This window comes from Ursus arctos, unplaced genomic scaffold (genome assembly GCF_023065955.2).
Source record: "Ursus arctos isolate Adak ecotype North America unplaced genomic scaffold, UrsArc2.0 scaffold_14, whole genome shotgun sequence".
Taxonomy (NCBI): domain Eukaryota; kingdom Metazoa; phylum Chordata; class Mammalia; order Carnivora; family Ursidae; genus Ursus; species Ursus arctos.
The window spans coordinates 10,745,256-10,763,132 of NW_026622808.1; the positions used below are offsets into that span (position 1 = coordinate 10,745,256).

At 43.5% G+C, this 17,877-nt stretch overlaps 1 protein-coding gene across 2 annotated transcripts in view; it reads left to right on the forward strand.

Moving 5' to 3' along the window:
* RABEP1 (rabaptin, RAB GTPase binding effector protein 1) overlaps window positions 1-17,877 on the forward strand; it is a 93,080-nt gene that overhangs the window by 40,938 nt on the left and 34,265 nt on the right. For both annotated transcript variants that reach the window (XM_048226906.2, XM_048226907.2), the window contains 2 exons: window positions 12,870-13,073; window positions 14,751-14,911. In XM_048226906.2, the coding sequence (XP_048082863.1) occupies window positions 12,870-13,073; window positions 14,751-14,911 (365 nt within the window). The remainder of the gene's footprint in view (window positions 1-12,869; window positions 13,074-14,750; window positions 14,912-17,877) is intronic.

A 17,877-nucleotide genomic window follows, 5' to 3' on the forward strand; every position in this document is an offset into this window, starting at 1 on the left:
AATAAAGCATAACCATAAGAAAAACTGAGTCAATAAACAGAATTCTTATTTATAAAAGATGCCACAGGCATAGGCAAATTTTGTTAAATCCACAAGGAAAATTTGTTTCTTTTATATGCGATGTCAGAAACAAAAAGCCATCCATTTCATTTTGTGGGGTTAGGCTAACCTTGATACCTAAACAAGAAGCACTAATACTAGCATACAAGTAAACCAATCTCATTTATGACCACAGAGTTCAAAATCCTAAATAAAATTGACTTCAGTAGAATGTTCAAAAATAGTACACTATAGGGGCGCCTGGGTGACACAGCGGTTAAGTGTCTGCCTTTGGCTCAGGGCGTGATCCCGGCGTTATGGGATTGAGCCCCACATCAGGCTCCTCCGCTATGAGCCTGCTTCTTCCTCTCCCACTCCCCCTGCTTGTGTTCCCTCTCTCACTGGGTGTCTCTGTCTCTGTCGAATAAATAAATAAAATCTTTAAAAAAAAAATAGTACACTATGACCATGCATAGTAGGAATTCAAGGATAGTTTAACATTAGAACATCTGTTGATGTAACTCAGTACATTAACAAATTAAGAAACACCAGAAAGGACATTCAATAAAATTTAACACCCTCTAGTAATGAGTTCATACTAGTTCTTAGCAAACTAGGATGGGGGGGGCTGCCTTAGCCCATGAAAATGTTTTTATTAGAAACCAATAGTGTATATCATACTTAATAGTGAAGTGAGATAAGAAAGCCTATTATCAGTACTTCATTTTTATACTAGAGGTCCTCCTAGCCAATGCAATAAACTGAAAAGAAGTGAGTTATAAAATCTGGAAAGTTAAGGATAGTTTTGTCTCCATGTGGAGTCCATATGGTTATCAACATAGAGGAACCGAGAGAATCTACACTATTAGAACTAAAGAGAGCAATATAGTAATGTTTCTCTGTACCGGTAACTAATTAATAGAAGAAAAAGAAATTGTGAAAAAAAAAAAAAGACAAATAGAAAAAGCATCAGAATTTTTCATCAGTTGGGAATACGTCTAACAAGGTTGTGTGAAACCTTTAGAGAGGAGAGTTGTAAAACAGTGTTGAAATACACGAAAGGAAACCCTAATAAATGGAAGGTGACACCGTGTTCGTAGGTGGAGAGACTTCGTGTCGTAAAGAAGCTAACTCTCCTCCGTCTGTACATTCGAAGCAGTTCCAATTAAAGTCTCAGTTTTCCTTCACGGAGCTTCAGACTACCTTCAGTTTTACAAGGAAGAACAGGATCCAGAAAATGCTGACCTACTATATCGAACCACTGATTTATAGGAAATACCACGAGCGAAGGAACAAGTTCAGCCATGTTACAGGTACGCAGTTAGCAAAACCCAGACTGCAAGAGGCATGGAGGACAACCTAGTTTACCCTATAAGTAAATTTCAAGGGAAAAAACAAGTGGAGGGGAACCTATAGATTAAAAGAGATTTAAAATACATATCGACTAATTTATGGACCGTATTTGAATTTTGACTCAAAGGGCTGAACTATTAAAAAAAATTTAGACAACTGGAGTTTTCCACACTGACTAGATGTTTGAGGGTATTCAGACATTGTCAAATTTTTTTTTTCAGCTGTGAAAACGATCCTTACAAAGTGAAATTAGCCAGAAAAAGACAAATAATGTATGATTCCACTTAGGTGTCTAGAATAATTAAACCTCTAGAAACAAAGTAGAATGTGGCTGCCAGGGGCTTGGAGGAGTGGGAATTGTTGTTTAATGGGTGTAGTTCAGTTTTTTAAGATGAAAAGTTGTGGGGATGGGTTGCACGATAATGTGAATACTTCTAACACCACTGAACGGTACCTTTGAAAGTGATTGAGATGGTAAATTTTATGTGTATTTAAAAAATATGGTCCTTTTAGAGATACATGCTGAAGTATTTATAGGTAAATGATAAGCTTGGGGGCCCCGTTTCTTCTATGGTAACATGAACCACAAACCCATTCCCCAAGCAGAACTGGTGAAAAAAATTTTAAAAAACAACCACTTAAAGTCTCTAGAAGTGGTCCTATAGCAAATGAGACATTTGTTCAAGAAAATCTACTAAACCTTGGTGAAAACAGAGTCTGCGGCATTTGATCCATGAACTGCCCGCCCTCCCTCCCCCCCAGCCTGGTGTTACAGAAACTCCACTTCAGGCAGATGATGCCAAGAACACAGGTCTCGTGCTCCCCTCAGCTCACAGTTGAGGACCTCAGAACCTTCCTCCCCACCCCCACCCAGCTACTTGTTGCAGAGGTGAAGTTGCAGTTGAGTGTGGCTGAGGGGTTGCACTCCTTTCGTCTGCCCGGCCTCCACTCAGGGTAGAAGCTGTACCTTGGGTGTGGTGTACGGAGGGAGGGTCCATGATGGCAGAAACAAGCCAAAGACCAGCGGCTACCACTTTCGTCTCCCCAACTCTGTCCTGTTGCTAAAGCAGATGCGTTACTTAGAAGAGTACCAGCAGTGGGGCGCCTGGGTGGCACAGCGGTTAAGCGTCTGCTTTCGGCTCAGGGCGTGATCCCGGCATTATGGGATCGAGCCCCACATCAGGCTCCTCCGCTATGAGCCTGCTTCTTCCTCTCCCACTCCCCATGCTGTGTTCCCTCTCTCGCTGGCTGTCTCTGTCAAATAAATAAATAAAATCTTAAAAAAAAAAAAAAAAAAGAGTACCAGCAGTTAAGTGGAGTTTGATGGATATGGTCAGGGAAAGAGACACTCAAGAGGGAGCCCTGCAAAAACTGTCATTCCAGAGTCAGTCTGCACATGCCCAAGGCATACCTTCTGAGGAGCACCAGCAGCAGCTTCCTGCTGCGGGGGTGGGGGAGAAGAAATCAGTTTATACTGAAATCCAGCCAACTACTAGACAAACAGCAGATGACAACAAGAAGCTGGTAAGAGGGTGGGGTAGACTAGCACCAGAGTTGCTGCAAAAAATGTCAGTTTCAACAACAACAAAAAAACTTGAGATTAACAGGAAACTGTGATCCATACAAAGGAAAACATGCAATGCCTGTGAGAGTGACCAGATGTCAGGTTTAATGAAGACTTCAGAGTAGTCACACATATATTTAAAGAACCGAAGAAAACCATGTTTAATGAAGTTGAAGTAAAGGAAAGTGTGACAGTGTTTCATCAAATGGAGAATATCAGTAAAGAAACGGTAACAACCAAGTGGAAATTCTGAAGTTGAAAAGCGCAATAACTAAAATGAAAAATTCAGTGCAGGGGCTCAGTAGTAGATTTGAACTGGCAGAAGAAAGAATTAGTGGACTTGAAGATGGTTCACTTAAGGTTATCCAGTTTGAAGAACAGAAAGAAAATAGAAACATGAACAGAGCCTAATAGAAATGTGGGACATCATTAAGTTTGCCAACGTATGCGTGATGGGAGGGCCAGAAGGAGAGGTGAGAGAGAAAAAAAATATTTGAAGAGGAATAATGTCTGAAAATTTCCCACATTTGATTAAAAGTGGCAATCTACATATCTAAGAAGCTCACTGAACTCAAAGTAGGATAAAGACATGCAAAGATATCCACCTACCAACACATCATAATAAAAATGTTGAAACCCAGAGACAAGGAGAAAATCCTAGAAGGAACCAGAGAAAGATAGCTTGTCACCTAGAAGAGACCTTCACTGAGATTAACAGATAACTTCTCATTAGAAACAATAGAGGCTGGAAGTCAGTGGGATGTCATTTTAAATCTCAAGGGGAAAAAAAAACTTAACCAAGAATCCTATATCCAGCAAAAGCATCTTTCAAAGAAGATGAAATAAAGACATTATCTCATATAGACAAAAACAGAAAAATTTTTTCCTAGAATATTGCTTTATGAGAAATACTAAAGGGCATTCTTTAGCTGAAAGCGAGTCATTTCAGACAGTACTTTGAATTTATGTGAAAAAAAAGGGGTCCTTGGTAAGATAATTGTGCAATTATAACAGTTTATAAATATTAATGGATTGTGGAAAGCAATGATACAAGGAACACTTGGGCATCTCAGTCAGTTAAGCGTCTGCCTTTGGCTCAGGTCATGATCCCAGGGTCCTAGGGTCGGGCCCTACATCTGGGCTCCCTGCTCAGTGGGGAGCCTGCTTCTCTCTCTCCCTTTCCTCCCTCCCCTCCTGCTCACGCAAGCTCTCTCTCTCTTTCTCTCTCGTGCTTTTTCTCAAATCTTCTTTAAAAAAGCAATGATATAAGCCAATATGTATATTATTGTTTTTATTGGCCCTATAACATATGGAAATGTAATATATTTGCCAGTATCAGCACAGAGGAGTTGGGTGGGAGGAAGGCTACATTAGACTAAGGAAATGACACCAGATGGTAATTCCAATCCAAAGGATCAACTGAAGAAAGCCAGAAATGGTAAATAAGGTTAGTATAACACATGCTATAAATATATATTTGGTCTCCTTTCTCCTTTCAGTTTCTTTAAGAGACAATCATATGGAACAGTAGCTATAGCAAGGTGTCATTGGGTTTGTAGCGTATATAGGTGACAGCATATATAATAATAACAGCATAGACATGGGAAAAGAAAAGAGCCATAGAGGAGTAACCTTTCTATATTTTGTGGGAATTAAAGTTGTGTAAATGTGAAGCAGGAAAAGAAGTAAAGCTATTTCTATTGTCAGATGATGTCTTTTATATAGAAAATTGAAGGGAATCCACTGAAAAGCCTTTCGAACTGTTATATGAGTTCAGTAAGGTTGCAGGATACAAGATGAGTATAAAAAAGCCAATGGTATTTCCTTTTTTTAACTTTTTATTTAAATTCCAGGTAGTTAACATACAATGTAATACTAGTTTCAGGTGTACAACATAGTGATTCAGCACTTCCGTACATCACCGTGTGCTCATCACAGGTGTACTCCTGGATCCCCATCACCTATTTCCCCCAACCTGACGCCAGCCTCCCCCCTGGTAACCGTCAGTCTGTTCTCTGTAGTTAAGAGTGTTTCTTGGTTTGCTGCTCTCTCTCTTTTTTTTTTTTTTCCCCTTTGCTCTTATTTATTTTATAAGTGAGCTCCATGCCCAGCGTGGAGCCCAACATGGTGCTTGAACTCACCACCCCGCCGAGATCAAAGACCTGAGCTGAGGTTGAGAGTCAGACGCTTAACCAACCGAGCCTCCCAGGCGCATCTCATTTGTTCCTTAAATTCTACATATGAGTGAAATCATACCGTATTTGCCTTTTTCCGACTGACTTGTTTTGCTTAGCATTATGGTCTCTAACTCCATTCATGTCTTTGCAAATGGCAAGATTTCATTTTTTTTTATGGCCAAGCAATATTCCATTGTACACACACAACCACACCCCACATCTTCTCTCCCCATTCTTCAGTCAGTAGGCACTTGGGCTGTTTCCATAATTTGGCTATTGTAGATAATGCTGCTATATACATTGGGGTGCATGTATCCCTTCGAATTAGTATTTTTGTATTCTTTGAGTAAATACCTACTAGTGCAATTGCTAGATCATAGGGTAGTTCTATTTTTAACGTTTCCAGAGTGGCTGCACCAGTGTGCTTTCCCACCAACAGTGCAAGTGGGTTCCCCTTTATCCACATTCTTGCCAATACCCATTGTTTCTTGTATTTTTGATTTTAGCCATTCTTTTTTTTTTTTTTTTTACGATTTTATTTATTTGACAGAGATAGAGACAGCCAGCGAGAGGGGGAACACAAGCAGGGGGAGTGGGAGAGGAAGAAGCAGGCTCATAGCAGAGGAGCCTGATGTGGGGCTCGATCCCACAACGCCAGGGTCACGCCCTGAGCCGAAGGCAGATGCTTAACCGCTGTGCCACCCAGGCGCCCCTCTTTTTTTTTTTTTTTTTTAAGATTTTATTTATTTATTTGACAGAGACAGCCAGCGAGAGAGGGAACACAAGCAGGGGGAGTGGGAGAGGAAGAAGCAGGCTCTTAGCAGAGGAGCCTGATGTGGGGCTCGATCCCAGAACGCTGGGATCACGCCCTGAGCCGAAGGCAGATGCTTAACAACTGCGCCACCCAGGCGCCCCTGATTTTAGCCATTCTCACAGGTTGTGAGGTGATATCTCATTGTAGTTTTGCTTTGTATTTCCCTGATCAGTGATGTTGAGCATCTTTTCATGTGTCTGTTGGCCATCTGTATGTCTTTGGAAAAATGTCTATTCGTGTCTTCTGCCCATTTATTAATTAGATTGTTCATATTTTGGGTGTTGAGTTATGTAAATTCTTTATAGATTTGAGGTACTAATCCTTTATTAGATATGTCAGTTGCAAATATCCTCTCCCATTCTGTAGGTTGCCTTTTAAGTTTTGTTGTTTCCTTCACTGTGCAGAAGCTTTTTAGTTTGATGTAGTCCCAGTAGTTTATTTTTGCTTTTGTTTTCCCTTGCCTCAGAATATATATCTAGAAAGAATTTGCTACAGCCAATGTCAAAGAAGTTCCTGCCTGTGTTCTCCTCTATGATTTTTATGGTTTCAGGTCTCACATTTAGGTCTTTGGTCCATTTTTTTAAATTTATTTTTGTGTACGGTGTAAGAAAGTGGTCCAGTTTCATTCTTCTGCATGTCACTGTCCAGTTTTTTCCAACACCATTTGTTGAAGAGGTATTCTTTTTCCCATTAGATACGTTCTTTCCTGCTTTGTCAAAGATTAATTGACCTGTGGGTTCAAACCAGTTGTGTTTCTGTATAATTGCAATGAATAATCTGAGAATGGAACTAAGGAAACAATTTATAGTAGCATCAAAATTAATGATATATTTAGGAAGAAATTTAACAAAATAATTGTAAAGCTTGTACTTTGAAAACTTTAAAAAGGGTATTGAAAAAACTTAAAATTATCTAAATAATTGGAAAAACATCCTGTGTTCATATATCAGAAGATTTAATATTGACAATACCTCCGGACTGACGTATAGATTTAATGCAGTGTCTTTCTTCGTCTCAGTTGCCTTTTTGTAGACGTGGACAAGCTGATCCTAAAATTTATTCGACAGTGTTAGGGATCCAGAATAGCTAAAACATCCTTGGAAAACAGAACAAAGGTGGGAGGACTTGCATATCCTGATTTCAAAGCTTACTACAGAGCAGCCATGATCAGGACAGCGTGGTGTTGGCCTAAGTGTAGGTAGGAGTCCCTTGGAGTAGAGTTTAGAATCCCGAAGTTAACCTTCTTATACGGATGGTCAATTGATTTTCTACAAGATGCCAGAATAATTCAACTGGGAAAGAACCATCCTTTCAACACATTGTGCTGAGACATCTGGATATCCATGTGTATAAGAATGACGTTGGGGCCCCAGCATCTACGCTGATTCACCTGGAGTGTGTCAAGGACAGAGGTTTAAACGATAGAGCATAAAACTCTTAGAAGAAAACCTAGGGATAAATCTTGGAATTGAGACCTTGGAATTAGGCAGTGACGTCTTAGGATGTTACAAGCAGAAGCAACCAGTGAAGAAGTAGACAGAGTGGACTTCATCAAAATTAAATGTTTTTTTTTTGTGTTTCCAAGGACACTACCAAGGAAATGAAAAGATAGCCCACTGAATGGAAGACATTTTTGCAAATATTGTATCAGATAAGGGATTTTTATCTCTATATATCAGGAACTCTTACAACCTAAGTAGTACAGAGACAACTCAGCTGAGAATGGTCAACAGGTCTGAATAGACATTTCTCCAAAGAAGAAGCACAAGTGAGCACATGATTACGATGTTCCGTGTCATTAGCTATCAGAGAAACACAGATCAGAATTACAGTGAGATGCCACTTCACACCCACTAGGATCCTGTATCAAGAAGTCTGTTAACAATAGGCTGTGGAGAAAGAGGTACTCTCACGCACTACTGGCAGGACTGTTACGTGGTCCAAAGATTTGGAAAGTAGTCTTTCAGTTCTTAAAATGGTTAAACATAGCGTTAGCACTTGACCCAGGATTTCACTCCTTGGTGTATGCACAAGAGAAGAGAAAATGTGTAGCAGCATTATTGATAATAGCCGAAATGTGGGGAACAGCCTGCATGTCCCCTGACGGACGGACACTCTGTTTTATTACTCCCGCTTGAAACGCCGTAGCAGGGGTGGACTTTGGAGCCGTCGTGCTAAGTGACAAGCCAGTCACAGAGGGTCACGTATGAGTACGTTGCTATGACATATCCGGAGTAGGTAGACGGTCAGTGGGGTGGAAGGTTGATGAGTGGTTGCTTGATGCTGGGGAGCTAGAGAGTTGGGAGGCAAAGAGCACTGGCTTTCCTTCTGGGGGGATTAAAATGTTCCAGAATTGATTGTGGTAATGGTTGCATAAGTTTGTGACTATATTAAAACAGTGGGATACCACTCCACGTCTGTTGCAATGGCCCACATCTGAAACACTGACCGCACCAAATGTTGCTAACGTGGAGTGGTTCGAACGTTCTTTCATTGCTGCTGGGAATTGGAAATGCTTACAAAACTGAGCGTACTCTTAGCTCATCCGATTCAGCAGTTTCCTCCTTTGTATGTACCTGAGTGAACTGAAAACCGTCCCTGCGAAACCTGCGCGTGGATGTGCGTGGCAACTTTATTAACAGTCACCCAGACTCGAAAGCAATCAGGACGCCCTTTAGTAGGTGAACAGAGAGGCTGGTACATCCAGACAGTAGAGTACTCAGCATAAAAAAGAACGGAGCCACCCAAAGACTCCCTCCTGTAGGATTCTAATATAGGACATCCGCAAAAGGCAAAACTGCGGAGACAGTAAAACAGTGAGTGATTGCCGGGGCTTAGGAGGGAAGGAGGAATGACTAGAGCAGAGAGGATTTTTAGGCAGTGGAAGTCCTCTGTAGGATTCACAGTGGCGGACCCAGGTCATTATACGTTATCCTCATGTGGACTGTGGACTTTGATAATGTGTCATGGTAGGCTCAGCGTTGATCACAGATGTACTGCTGTGGAGACGGATGTGGACACTAGGGGAGCGTGTGTGGGGGCGGGGCAGGGAATGTACAGGAACTCCATACTTCACGCACGGTTTTGCCGTGAGCCTGACATTGCTCTAAAAAAATTAAGTTCGTTAGTTTAAAAAAAATGTCTGAGGCTTGTAAGAGTGTGTTGTGGAGTGCACATGGAGGGACGGGGCAAGACTGCCCCTAGGTCTGTGATTGCTGGAGCTGGGTAGTGGGTACGTGAGGCTTATAATAACTTCTGAATCTGGTAGGGGAGGTGTCCCCACTTCATTCAGAACCACTGTGGTGTTTTTATTAAACTGTGACGAACTTTCTGTGAGTGCAGGAGTAGACAAAATAGCACAAGTACTGCTGGGCTGGGCTAGACGGTATAGTACTGGCATGAGAGTGGGGCATTGTTAGAGACCAGATCTTCCATCCTCGGGTCCTCACATAAGCAGAAATTTGATATACGACGTAGATGGCATTATAACATGGGAACATCTGTATAGGAGAGCTAGACTCCTGCTCCACACCTGCATGCCCACTAAGGTGATAGCCAGTGATCGGTGCCGCGGTATTGCAGTTAACGCACGAGGTCGAATCTCAGAAGCAGTGTTGACGGATAGAGGTGATTGCAGAAGGGTCCCAGGCTAGGAGAGCATTAAGGTGTAAAACATGTGTGGTCAGGAGACCTCCAAGTTCCCGATAGTTGTTACTTCTGAGGGAGATGGGGCGTTTGTAATGTTTTCTTTTTTTTTCAAAGATTTTATTTATTTATTTGACAGACAGCCAGCGAGAGAGGGAACACAAGCAGGGGGAGTGGGAGAGGAAGATGCAGGCTCCCAGCAGAGGAGCCCGATGCAGGGCTCCATCCTAGGACTCTGGGATCACGCCCTGAGCCGAAGGCAGAAGCTTAACGACTGAGCCACCCAGGCGCCCCTGTAATGTTTTATTTCTTAAAAAGAAATTGAAGCAGATGTAACAGTAATACTAAAAATTGATGAAGCTTGGGCACCAGCTGGCTCAGCCAGTGGAGTGTGAGGCCCTTGATCTCAGGGTCGTGAGTTCGAGCCCCATGTTGGGTGTAGAGATGACTTAAAAATAAAATCTTAAAAAAAAAAAAAGCCCAAAAACCCAATGATGAAACTAGGTGATAGGTAGTAAGTGTCCATTACAGATTTCTATATGTTTGTCTCTGTGTTTGAAGTATTCTGTTAAGGCTTAGTATAAACAAATGAAGCGTCTTGTTTGGGTCCTAATTCAAACACATTTTCCAAAAGACGTTTTTGTGGTAATTGGAGAAATTTTACTGCAGCTTGGGTATTAGTTTACATCAAACCCGTCAGGTGCAGTAGTCGCACCGTGTTTGTGTAAGGAGATACGTTTTTAGAGAGACATGTGTGGTGTGTTACGTGATGTTACATTGTTTCTGGGGCTTATTTTTAACATACTTCTTAGAAAAAGGATGGTTGAAATAAATGTGGCCAAATCTTGGTGCATCTCGGTGATGGGTACATGAAAGATTATCGTGCTAGATTCTCCGTTTCGGAGTATGTTTGAAAACCTTGATCATTACATATCCAAAACCAAAGTGGATAATAACTCTTCTTTAATAATAACTGGGACCATTGGCAAGCAGCTTTGAAATGTTTTGGTACGGAAAATGTAGGTCTTTCTAACTTTTACCTTCTGTTTGTTACGTCATTTAAATATAAATAAGAAATATGTAGTGTGTAATATAGCTCTTACCTAAATACACATCAAGTAAGCCAGGAACAAAATTGGACCTCGTCTTCCTGCAGGCTCTCTGTACTGCCTTTAACTCTGTGGAAACATGCCGCAAACTAGCATTTAGGTTTGTATTTGCAGTTTTTGTTCACGGTGACAATGGGATGGTGTGTATTTAGCACTGGGTACTTTCCGGTGAATAAAGAGGAGGAGGGACAACGAGCTTGAGCGGGTGTGAGTGTGTAGACCCAAGCCTTGGCAGAATCGTACTTCTCAGAAATGAACAGGGTATTCCAAAGACAAGGCTTTTTCTCTTACCTTACATTTTATAAAACACTCAGAACGTGGAGCTGATGCACACAGCTTTCTGTCTGTGGCTTTGGGGTCACTTTTGGGGTCACACACCCACCAGTGCTTCCTACATGTCCGTCTTTCCTTCCAGATAGGTCATTACTTTCTGCAGTTAACGTTCTTACCCCTGTCTCTGGCGAGTGTTTCAGAATGGTTTTTTAAAAAGATTTATTTATTTATTTGGGGCCGGGGGTGAGAATCTCCAGCAGACTCCCCACTGAGCCCGGGGCCTGTGGGGCTCTCTTCCTCCACCCTGAGATCATGACCTGAGCCGAAACCAAGAGCCAGACGCTTCACCGACGGAGGCACCCCCCAAAAGTTTTAATCGCGATGGCAAAGCAACGTGAAGCAGGTGTTGAGGGAGTAGAGATCGAGCGACTTAAAATTAGCACGACTAGTGTTTCCTCTGTGACTCAGACTGCCAAACCTAATTACTGAGTGTTTGATCATGATGAATGTCCTCACAGTGTTTCAGAGTTCTTTACTATTATCTATTTGATTTTTTCAAGTACTTAGAAATCGATGCCGAGAAGCGTTGCCGCTGTCGCGGCTTGAGGGCTGCGTGATCCCTCCATGTCATGTGGCGGCCGGTAACAGAGTTAGGTCCTAAGTCAGGCTGCTGTCCTGGCCGGTCAGCTTAGTTAGTCTGTAAAGGAAATCGACGACTTTGCAGAAGGATGAACGGCCCTTCTGCGTAAATGTCTCATAACTTAGATGGTGAAAGATACGGAAGAGTTAAGAGACAAACCGCAGCCAACTGGGAGAGTTTTCTAAGAAAGTAGAGTCAGTATTCAGTATATGTAAAATACTCTTCCCGATCAGAGGGAAGACAGTTCATTAGAAACCCCAGTAAAGGCTCTCACCAAAGAAGAGACACGGGCATTGATCACCGTGTAAAAAGATACTCAGCCTCACTACTGGTGGGGGAATTCAGATTACAGCTGTTCCCAGCTTCTCCCTATGACGTTAGCAAGGGTTTTGGAAAGTGGAGAATGTTGACTGTCGGTAAGTGTCTGGGGAACATACTGTTGGCAGGTTCCCACGGTGGGAGAGTCTGTTTGGCCAAACACACGGGCTTCAGTCCTGCAGGGGCACGTCGGAGGAACAATATTTAAGAGGTGCCAAAGGGATGTGGGGAAGATTCATCCTGCTTTAAGAAATCCTTGATCTTGTCCAGCTGCCGTGTCGTGCTCTGGCTTTCTTTTCTCCTCCGTTAACCGTTTCTTGAACGTTTACTTTGTGCAAGTGTTGTACTAATAAACATTTTCGGTAAATTGTTTTATCATTAAAGCAGCCTTCTAGATGGGTGTTTTTCATCCCCATTTTGTAGATGTGGAAACTGAGGCCAGAGAGGTTAAATAAGTTCATTAGCCAGTGGGTGAAAGAGTCTCTATTTAGCTTTAAAACTATGGCCTTAATCACTATCTGGTTGGATAATTAATAAGTAATGGATTTGTGATACCGTGCATACCTTCAATTTTATCTTTATTAATTTCACTTTGGGGGCCCCTGGGCAGCTTGGTCAGTTGAACGTCTGGCTCTTGGTTTTGGCTCAGGTCATGATCCCCAGGTCCTGGGATCAAGCCCCGAGTGCAGTCGGGCTCTGCGCTCAGCGGGGCGTCTGCTTCTCCCTCTGCCCCTCCCCCCACTCGTGTGTGCGCACTCTCTCTAAAATAAATCTTTTAAAAAATTCTCCATTTTCTAAGTTAACATTTTAAAATTTAATGGTTAATTTCTTCATTAGAGTGTTAACATCATAAACATAATGCTTTATTTCTTCCTTGGGATGTCAGCCCGATGTCACGAACCCTTCATTAACGGAAAGGCTTTGACTCTCTCCCCAGAGGATCTGAAGAGGCAGAATGCAGTGTTGCAGGCGGCCCAGGACGACCTGGGGCAGCTGCGGACACAGCTGTGGGAAGCCCAGGCGGAGGTGGAGAACATCAAGGCCATTGCCACCGTCTCTGAGAACACCAAGCAGGAAGCAATCGATGAAGTGAAAAGACAGTGGAGGGAAGAGGTTGCCTCGCTTCAGGCTGTGATGAAAGGTAAAGACCGAGAATGCTCCATCTGTGCCGTGATTTCCTGAGCGCTGCTGCTGATGGTGGACGACGTTCTCAGAGGGTCTTAGACTGCGTCCTGAGCTTATCTGTGGCTTTATGTGTGACTGTCATTAGGGTGCAGTGTTGTCTCTGAAATGAGGGCCCGCCGTCTGCCTCTGTCCTGGCTTTGGTATTGGAGGCTCACCGTGAGCATGTGCCGGGCGCTGAGCGAGGGCCGCGTTCACCCCAGCTTTGCAGCAGGCAGGGTCGGCTCTTCTGTAGGAGCGAGGCTGGGCGCATCAGAGAAACCAGCAGTGTGGATGCGGGGGGTGTGCGGGGCTAGAGAGGCCTCCCACTCGGGGTCAAGTCACTACTTACACTTCCTTACCGCCCATCCAGTCCAGCGTGGCCAAAATTTTACATTTTCAGGGAAAGTTTGGGTTTTGCTGTGACTCTTCCCTGCAGTCTCCGAGGTAGAAAGGCACGGGCTCGAATAAACAGGCTTGATGGGCTGCCGGCCTCTGATGCCGGACTAAAGGCAGAGTCCCCGTTTAGCCTGTCTGCTGTCGGTGCCAGTGCTCCGTGGCCGCCTGTGTTTCTGGCCAGACCATAATGAAACGAAGGAAGTTGCCCCTGAAGCTTTGGGTTCCTGAATTCGTGTCATTCATATTATGAATGTGAAACAGTGGTGACTTTCTCCCCCGTCTTGGCCTACGTGTTACTTCTGCCCAGTGCTCTGAAAGAAGGCGGGGGACGCTAGCTCCCCTCGGGATGACTGTAAGCCTCACGGCAGCCGACACTCGTAGCTCACCCACGTGGGAGTCCGTTCTTGCCACAGAAGCAGGAGGCTGGGGTGGGGACTCTGGGCCACGTACGGCCTCCATGATGGTACCAATGTCCCAGTTCCTTCGGTCCTTCTGGTTCTCCATCCTTTAGCGCATGGTTTTCAACACCATTCTCCTTACGGCTGAAAAGTGGCTGCTGCTCCTTCAGTCACCACAGAGAAGCAAACATTTTCTAGAAGTCTCCAGTGTGTACCCTCCCATTTACTGAGCTGTGTGGTTACCCATAACTACAAAGGCAGCTGGAAAATCTAGTTTTTAAATTGGGCCACTGACTTCTTAAACAGAATTTTGTCAGGAAGGAGGAAGAGGTGGGAGTGGGTAACCAACAGTGTTTACCCCATAATGCTTTAAGGTTATATTAAAGATAAGGCCATTTAATAAAGACTGTATAGAAATGGTCTCAGTTTAGAAGCCTGGGTGACAGTAAGCTATTCCAGGTGCATATCCCTTTTCTCCCACGTTCAGGTCTTTGGATGGGGGTGACAGTCCTGTTTGTATCAGGAGCCGGAGCGTAGCGTGTGCGAGCCGAGGTCTGGCAGAGGTCGGCCCAGCTCTGCATGCCGGCCCTGCTGCTCTCCGCCACTGGCCAGTGTTGAACCTTTGCTGAGCTTTCGTCGTCTGTAAGACGACGTTCGGCACGCGCCTGTCGTGAAGAGCAGGGACGGTTTAAAGCTCTTAGCAGAGCTACACGTAGTAAGAACCAGAAATCTTACTTTAGTTTTCGTTGTTGTTTTACGTAAGTTAGGCATGAGCTCTTTATGCAAGCCTCTTAACATTCCGGTGCGCCAGGACGCGCGTCCTCAGAGCACTCAGACCGCACTCTCCGCTCTGTTCTTAGAGACCGTCCGCGACTACGAGCACCAGCTGCACCTCAGGCTGGAGCAGGAGCGAAGCCAGTGGGCGCAGTACCGTGAGTCTGCAGACAGGGAGATAGCGGACTTGAGGCGGAGGCTGTCCGAAGGCCAAGAGGAGGAGAACTTAGAAAATGAAATGAAAAAGGTATGTAGGAAAATACTCGTCTGTAGGAGTGTTCGCATCCGAACACAGGATGCTTCCGCTGACCTTACTGCGGCGACAGCGGACCTTTCTGTGTTCTGTTGGGGGTTGTGTGGACACGCACCAGAATGCAGCACGACATGACCTGACCCCCGTGTGGCGAACTCCCTCCCCGTCCTCACATGTTTGACCGACCGCCTCCCCCCGCACCTGCCACAGCTCTGCTGGCGCCTTACCCTGCGCTTGCTTCTCCTTGTCTGTCGCACGCACAGAGTTCCCCTGCTTCTCATGCTCACTGTTCGCGGCCTTTCTGTCCGTGCTGGAGTGGGAGCTTCCTGAGGGCAGGAGGCTTGTTTAGCGAGGACCCTACCTGCAGGAGTGTCTACTCCGTGAGTGGGGGTGTGTCCAGACCAGAGCGTGACAACAGAGGTTGATTTTCTGTCTTAACGTCCTGTGGCTCCGGTGTGATGCATGTGCCGCGTGCCACGCCGAGTACATGACCGCGGATGCCGGAACTGATTAGAAGGCCAGTATTGCATCAGGGAGAACAATTGAAAAGCTTTGTGGCCAGTGTAATTACATGAACTTTTCCTTTACTAATGTAGGTACGTTCATCTATTTTAAGTCACATATTCTGTAAAATAATAACGGATTTGATGTTTTCGGAGTAATCATCTTCTTTGGTTCCTAACCCTTGGTCCATACAAGGACTACTTCCGTGTATTTAGAAGGTTATTTGGTTTTTATAATAACATAAAAATCATCTGAGAACCCAGCACCCCAAATAGAAGCTTTAAACACGAAGAATAGTTTTTTCCGCTCCGTCTTGTTCCAGGACGAGGCTGTGACTCAGCATCTCCATGAGGACCGGACAGTGTCCTGATGTTGCTAGAGTCGCTGAGTCGTGTGACCGTGTGGTCCACAGCAGGCCGCCGTCCCCTCCGCTGTCCCTGGGAGTTGTAGCCCACGTCTTAACAGGAGATCGTTGTTGTTTTCATTCTTCTGACACATTCACATCCATGATTTTCACAACCTGCCACTTCTTGTCAGTCTTAAAACTTATTTTTAAAATAAACTTTATTTTTTAGAACGGTTTTTGATTTACAGAAACAGTGTGAAGATATAGAGAGTCCCATATACCCCACTCCTGGTTTCCCCTGTTATTAGTATCTGTTGTTAGTGTGATATATTCGTCACAACTAATAAACCAGCGTTGATTCATTGTTACTCCGGTCCAGGTTTTTTATTCAGACTTCATTAGTTTTCACCTAATGTCCTTTTTACTGTTCTGAGATCTCCTGTACAAAACCACATTGCGTGATGCCGTGTGTCTCTTTGGGCTCCTCTTGACTGTGACAGTTTTTAAAATATTCCTTGTTGTTGTTAAAAAAAAAAAAAAAAAATCCAGGGGCGCCTGGGTGGCACAGCGGTTAAGCGTCTGCCTTCGGCTCAGGGCGTGATCCCGGCGTTATGGGATCGAGCCCCACATCAGGCTCTTCCGCTATGAGCCTGCTTCTTCCTCTCCCACTCCCCCTGCTTGTGTTCCCTCTCTCACTGGCTGTCTCTATCTCTGTCGAATAAATAAATAAAATCTTAAAAAAAAAAAATCCAAAAAGGTGTTTAATAAAATGCAACACCCAGCCATAAAAACAGTTCTAAGAAAATTCATAAAGGAAGGCAATTTCCTTATTTCCTTGTTTATCAGAAATGAACCGATAATAAATATCTTAATTGATATGAAATTCTTGAAAGCTGTTTGCCCGGAAGACAGAACGCGGAAGAATGCTAGCTTTTCTGTCTTCTGTTCAATACCACCCTGAAGCTGTGGCCTCGGCGATAAAGCAGAGGAAAGGAAGGAAAAGTCACTAGGGTCAGCTGTTACTCCATAAAACCCTTATAGCTGGATGACACTTTCTTTTTTGTTATTGTTGTTTTGTTTTCTTCCCAAATTTTTAAAAAGTTGTAATCCCAGTATGGTCCACACGCAGTGTTCTCTTAGTGTCGGGTGAGTGGTACAGTGACTCCGTGCTTCCGTGCACTCGCCCGGCGCTTGTCACACGCGCCCTCCTTAATGAGTTTTCCTGCTGCCATTTAAAAAGGTCATCCTTACGAGCTTTGATTATAGTGATACGCAGCCCTCGTGGGGTCATCGGTACATCAGTTAGCAGCTCAGTCTGTGTTAACTTCTTCGCCTCTTCCCTCCTTTTCTTCCTGCCGATTTTCATCAGCAGGTCTCTGTAAGTATCCCAAATTAGCCTTGACTCTGGATATTTTAAGCTCATATGTCTTTTCCAAACAGGACTTAGTTAAAAATAAAATAAATGATGAAATGACTCTTTAAGGACTGGAAAACAAAGCGAGTCCCTCTTTTTCTGAGAGAGATGTTTTTTGAGGAAAATTTCCACGCATATTTGGGCGTATATGATATTTTCCCTATCGTGAACACTTAAGGATAAACTTGAGCTCTTTTAAATTTAGTGAATAAGGTTAATGTTCATTTTCACTAGAAAGGAAAATGCTAACTTTTTAAGTCTACCTTTGTTTCTGTGTGTATGTAAATATATACAGACACACACATATACACGCATACATTACGTACACGCATATTACACACGTATACATAGGTAATACGTATCATGTATGCAATGTATATATAGAATGAAAACCAAGTTTCTCACCAGTTTACTGATTTATGGATATTATTTCCTTTTTAATCTATGATTTTGAGAATGAAAGAAAACAATATGATAGTTTTAGGGGTCATTCTTTGGGTTTGTCTCATTTAGATATCAAAAGTAAAGTATGTGAACGATTCCTTAAAATAACTGAGATGGCAGCTGCTTTATAGCAACATAGTTTTCTAAAATTTTAGAAACACATTGTTCTGTTTGTTGATGTTTAAAAACGAATCCATCCTTTCATCCCACCGTTCCATAAGAAATTACGGTTTCATGAATTTAGTGACTAGA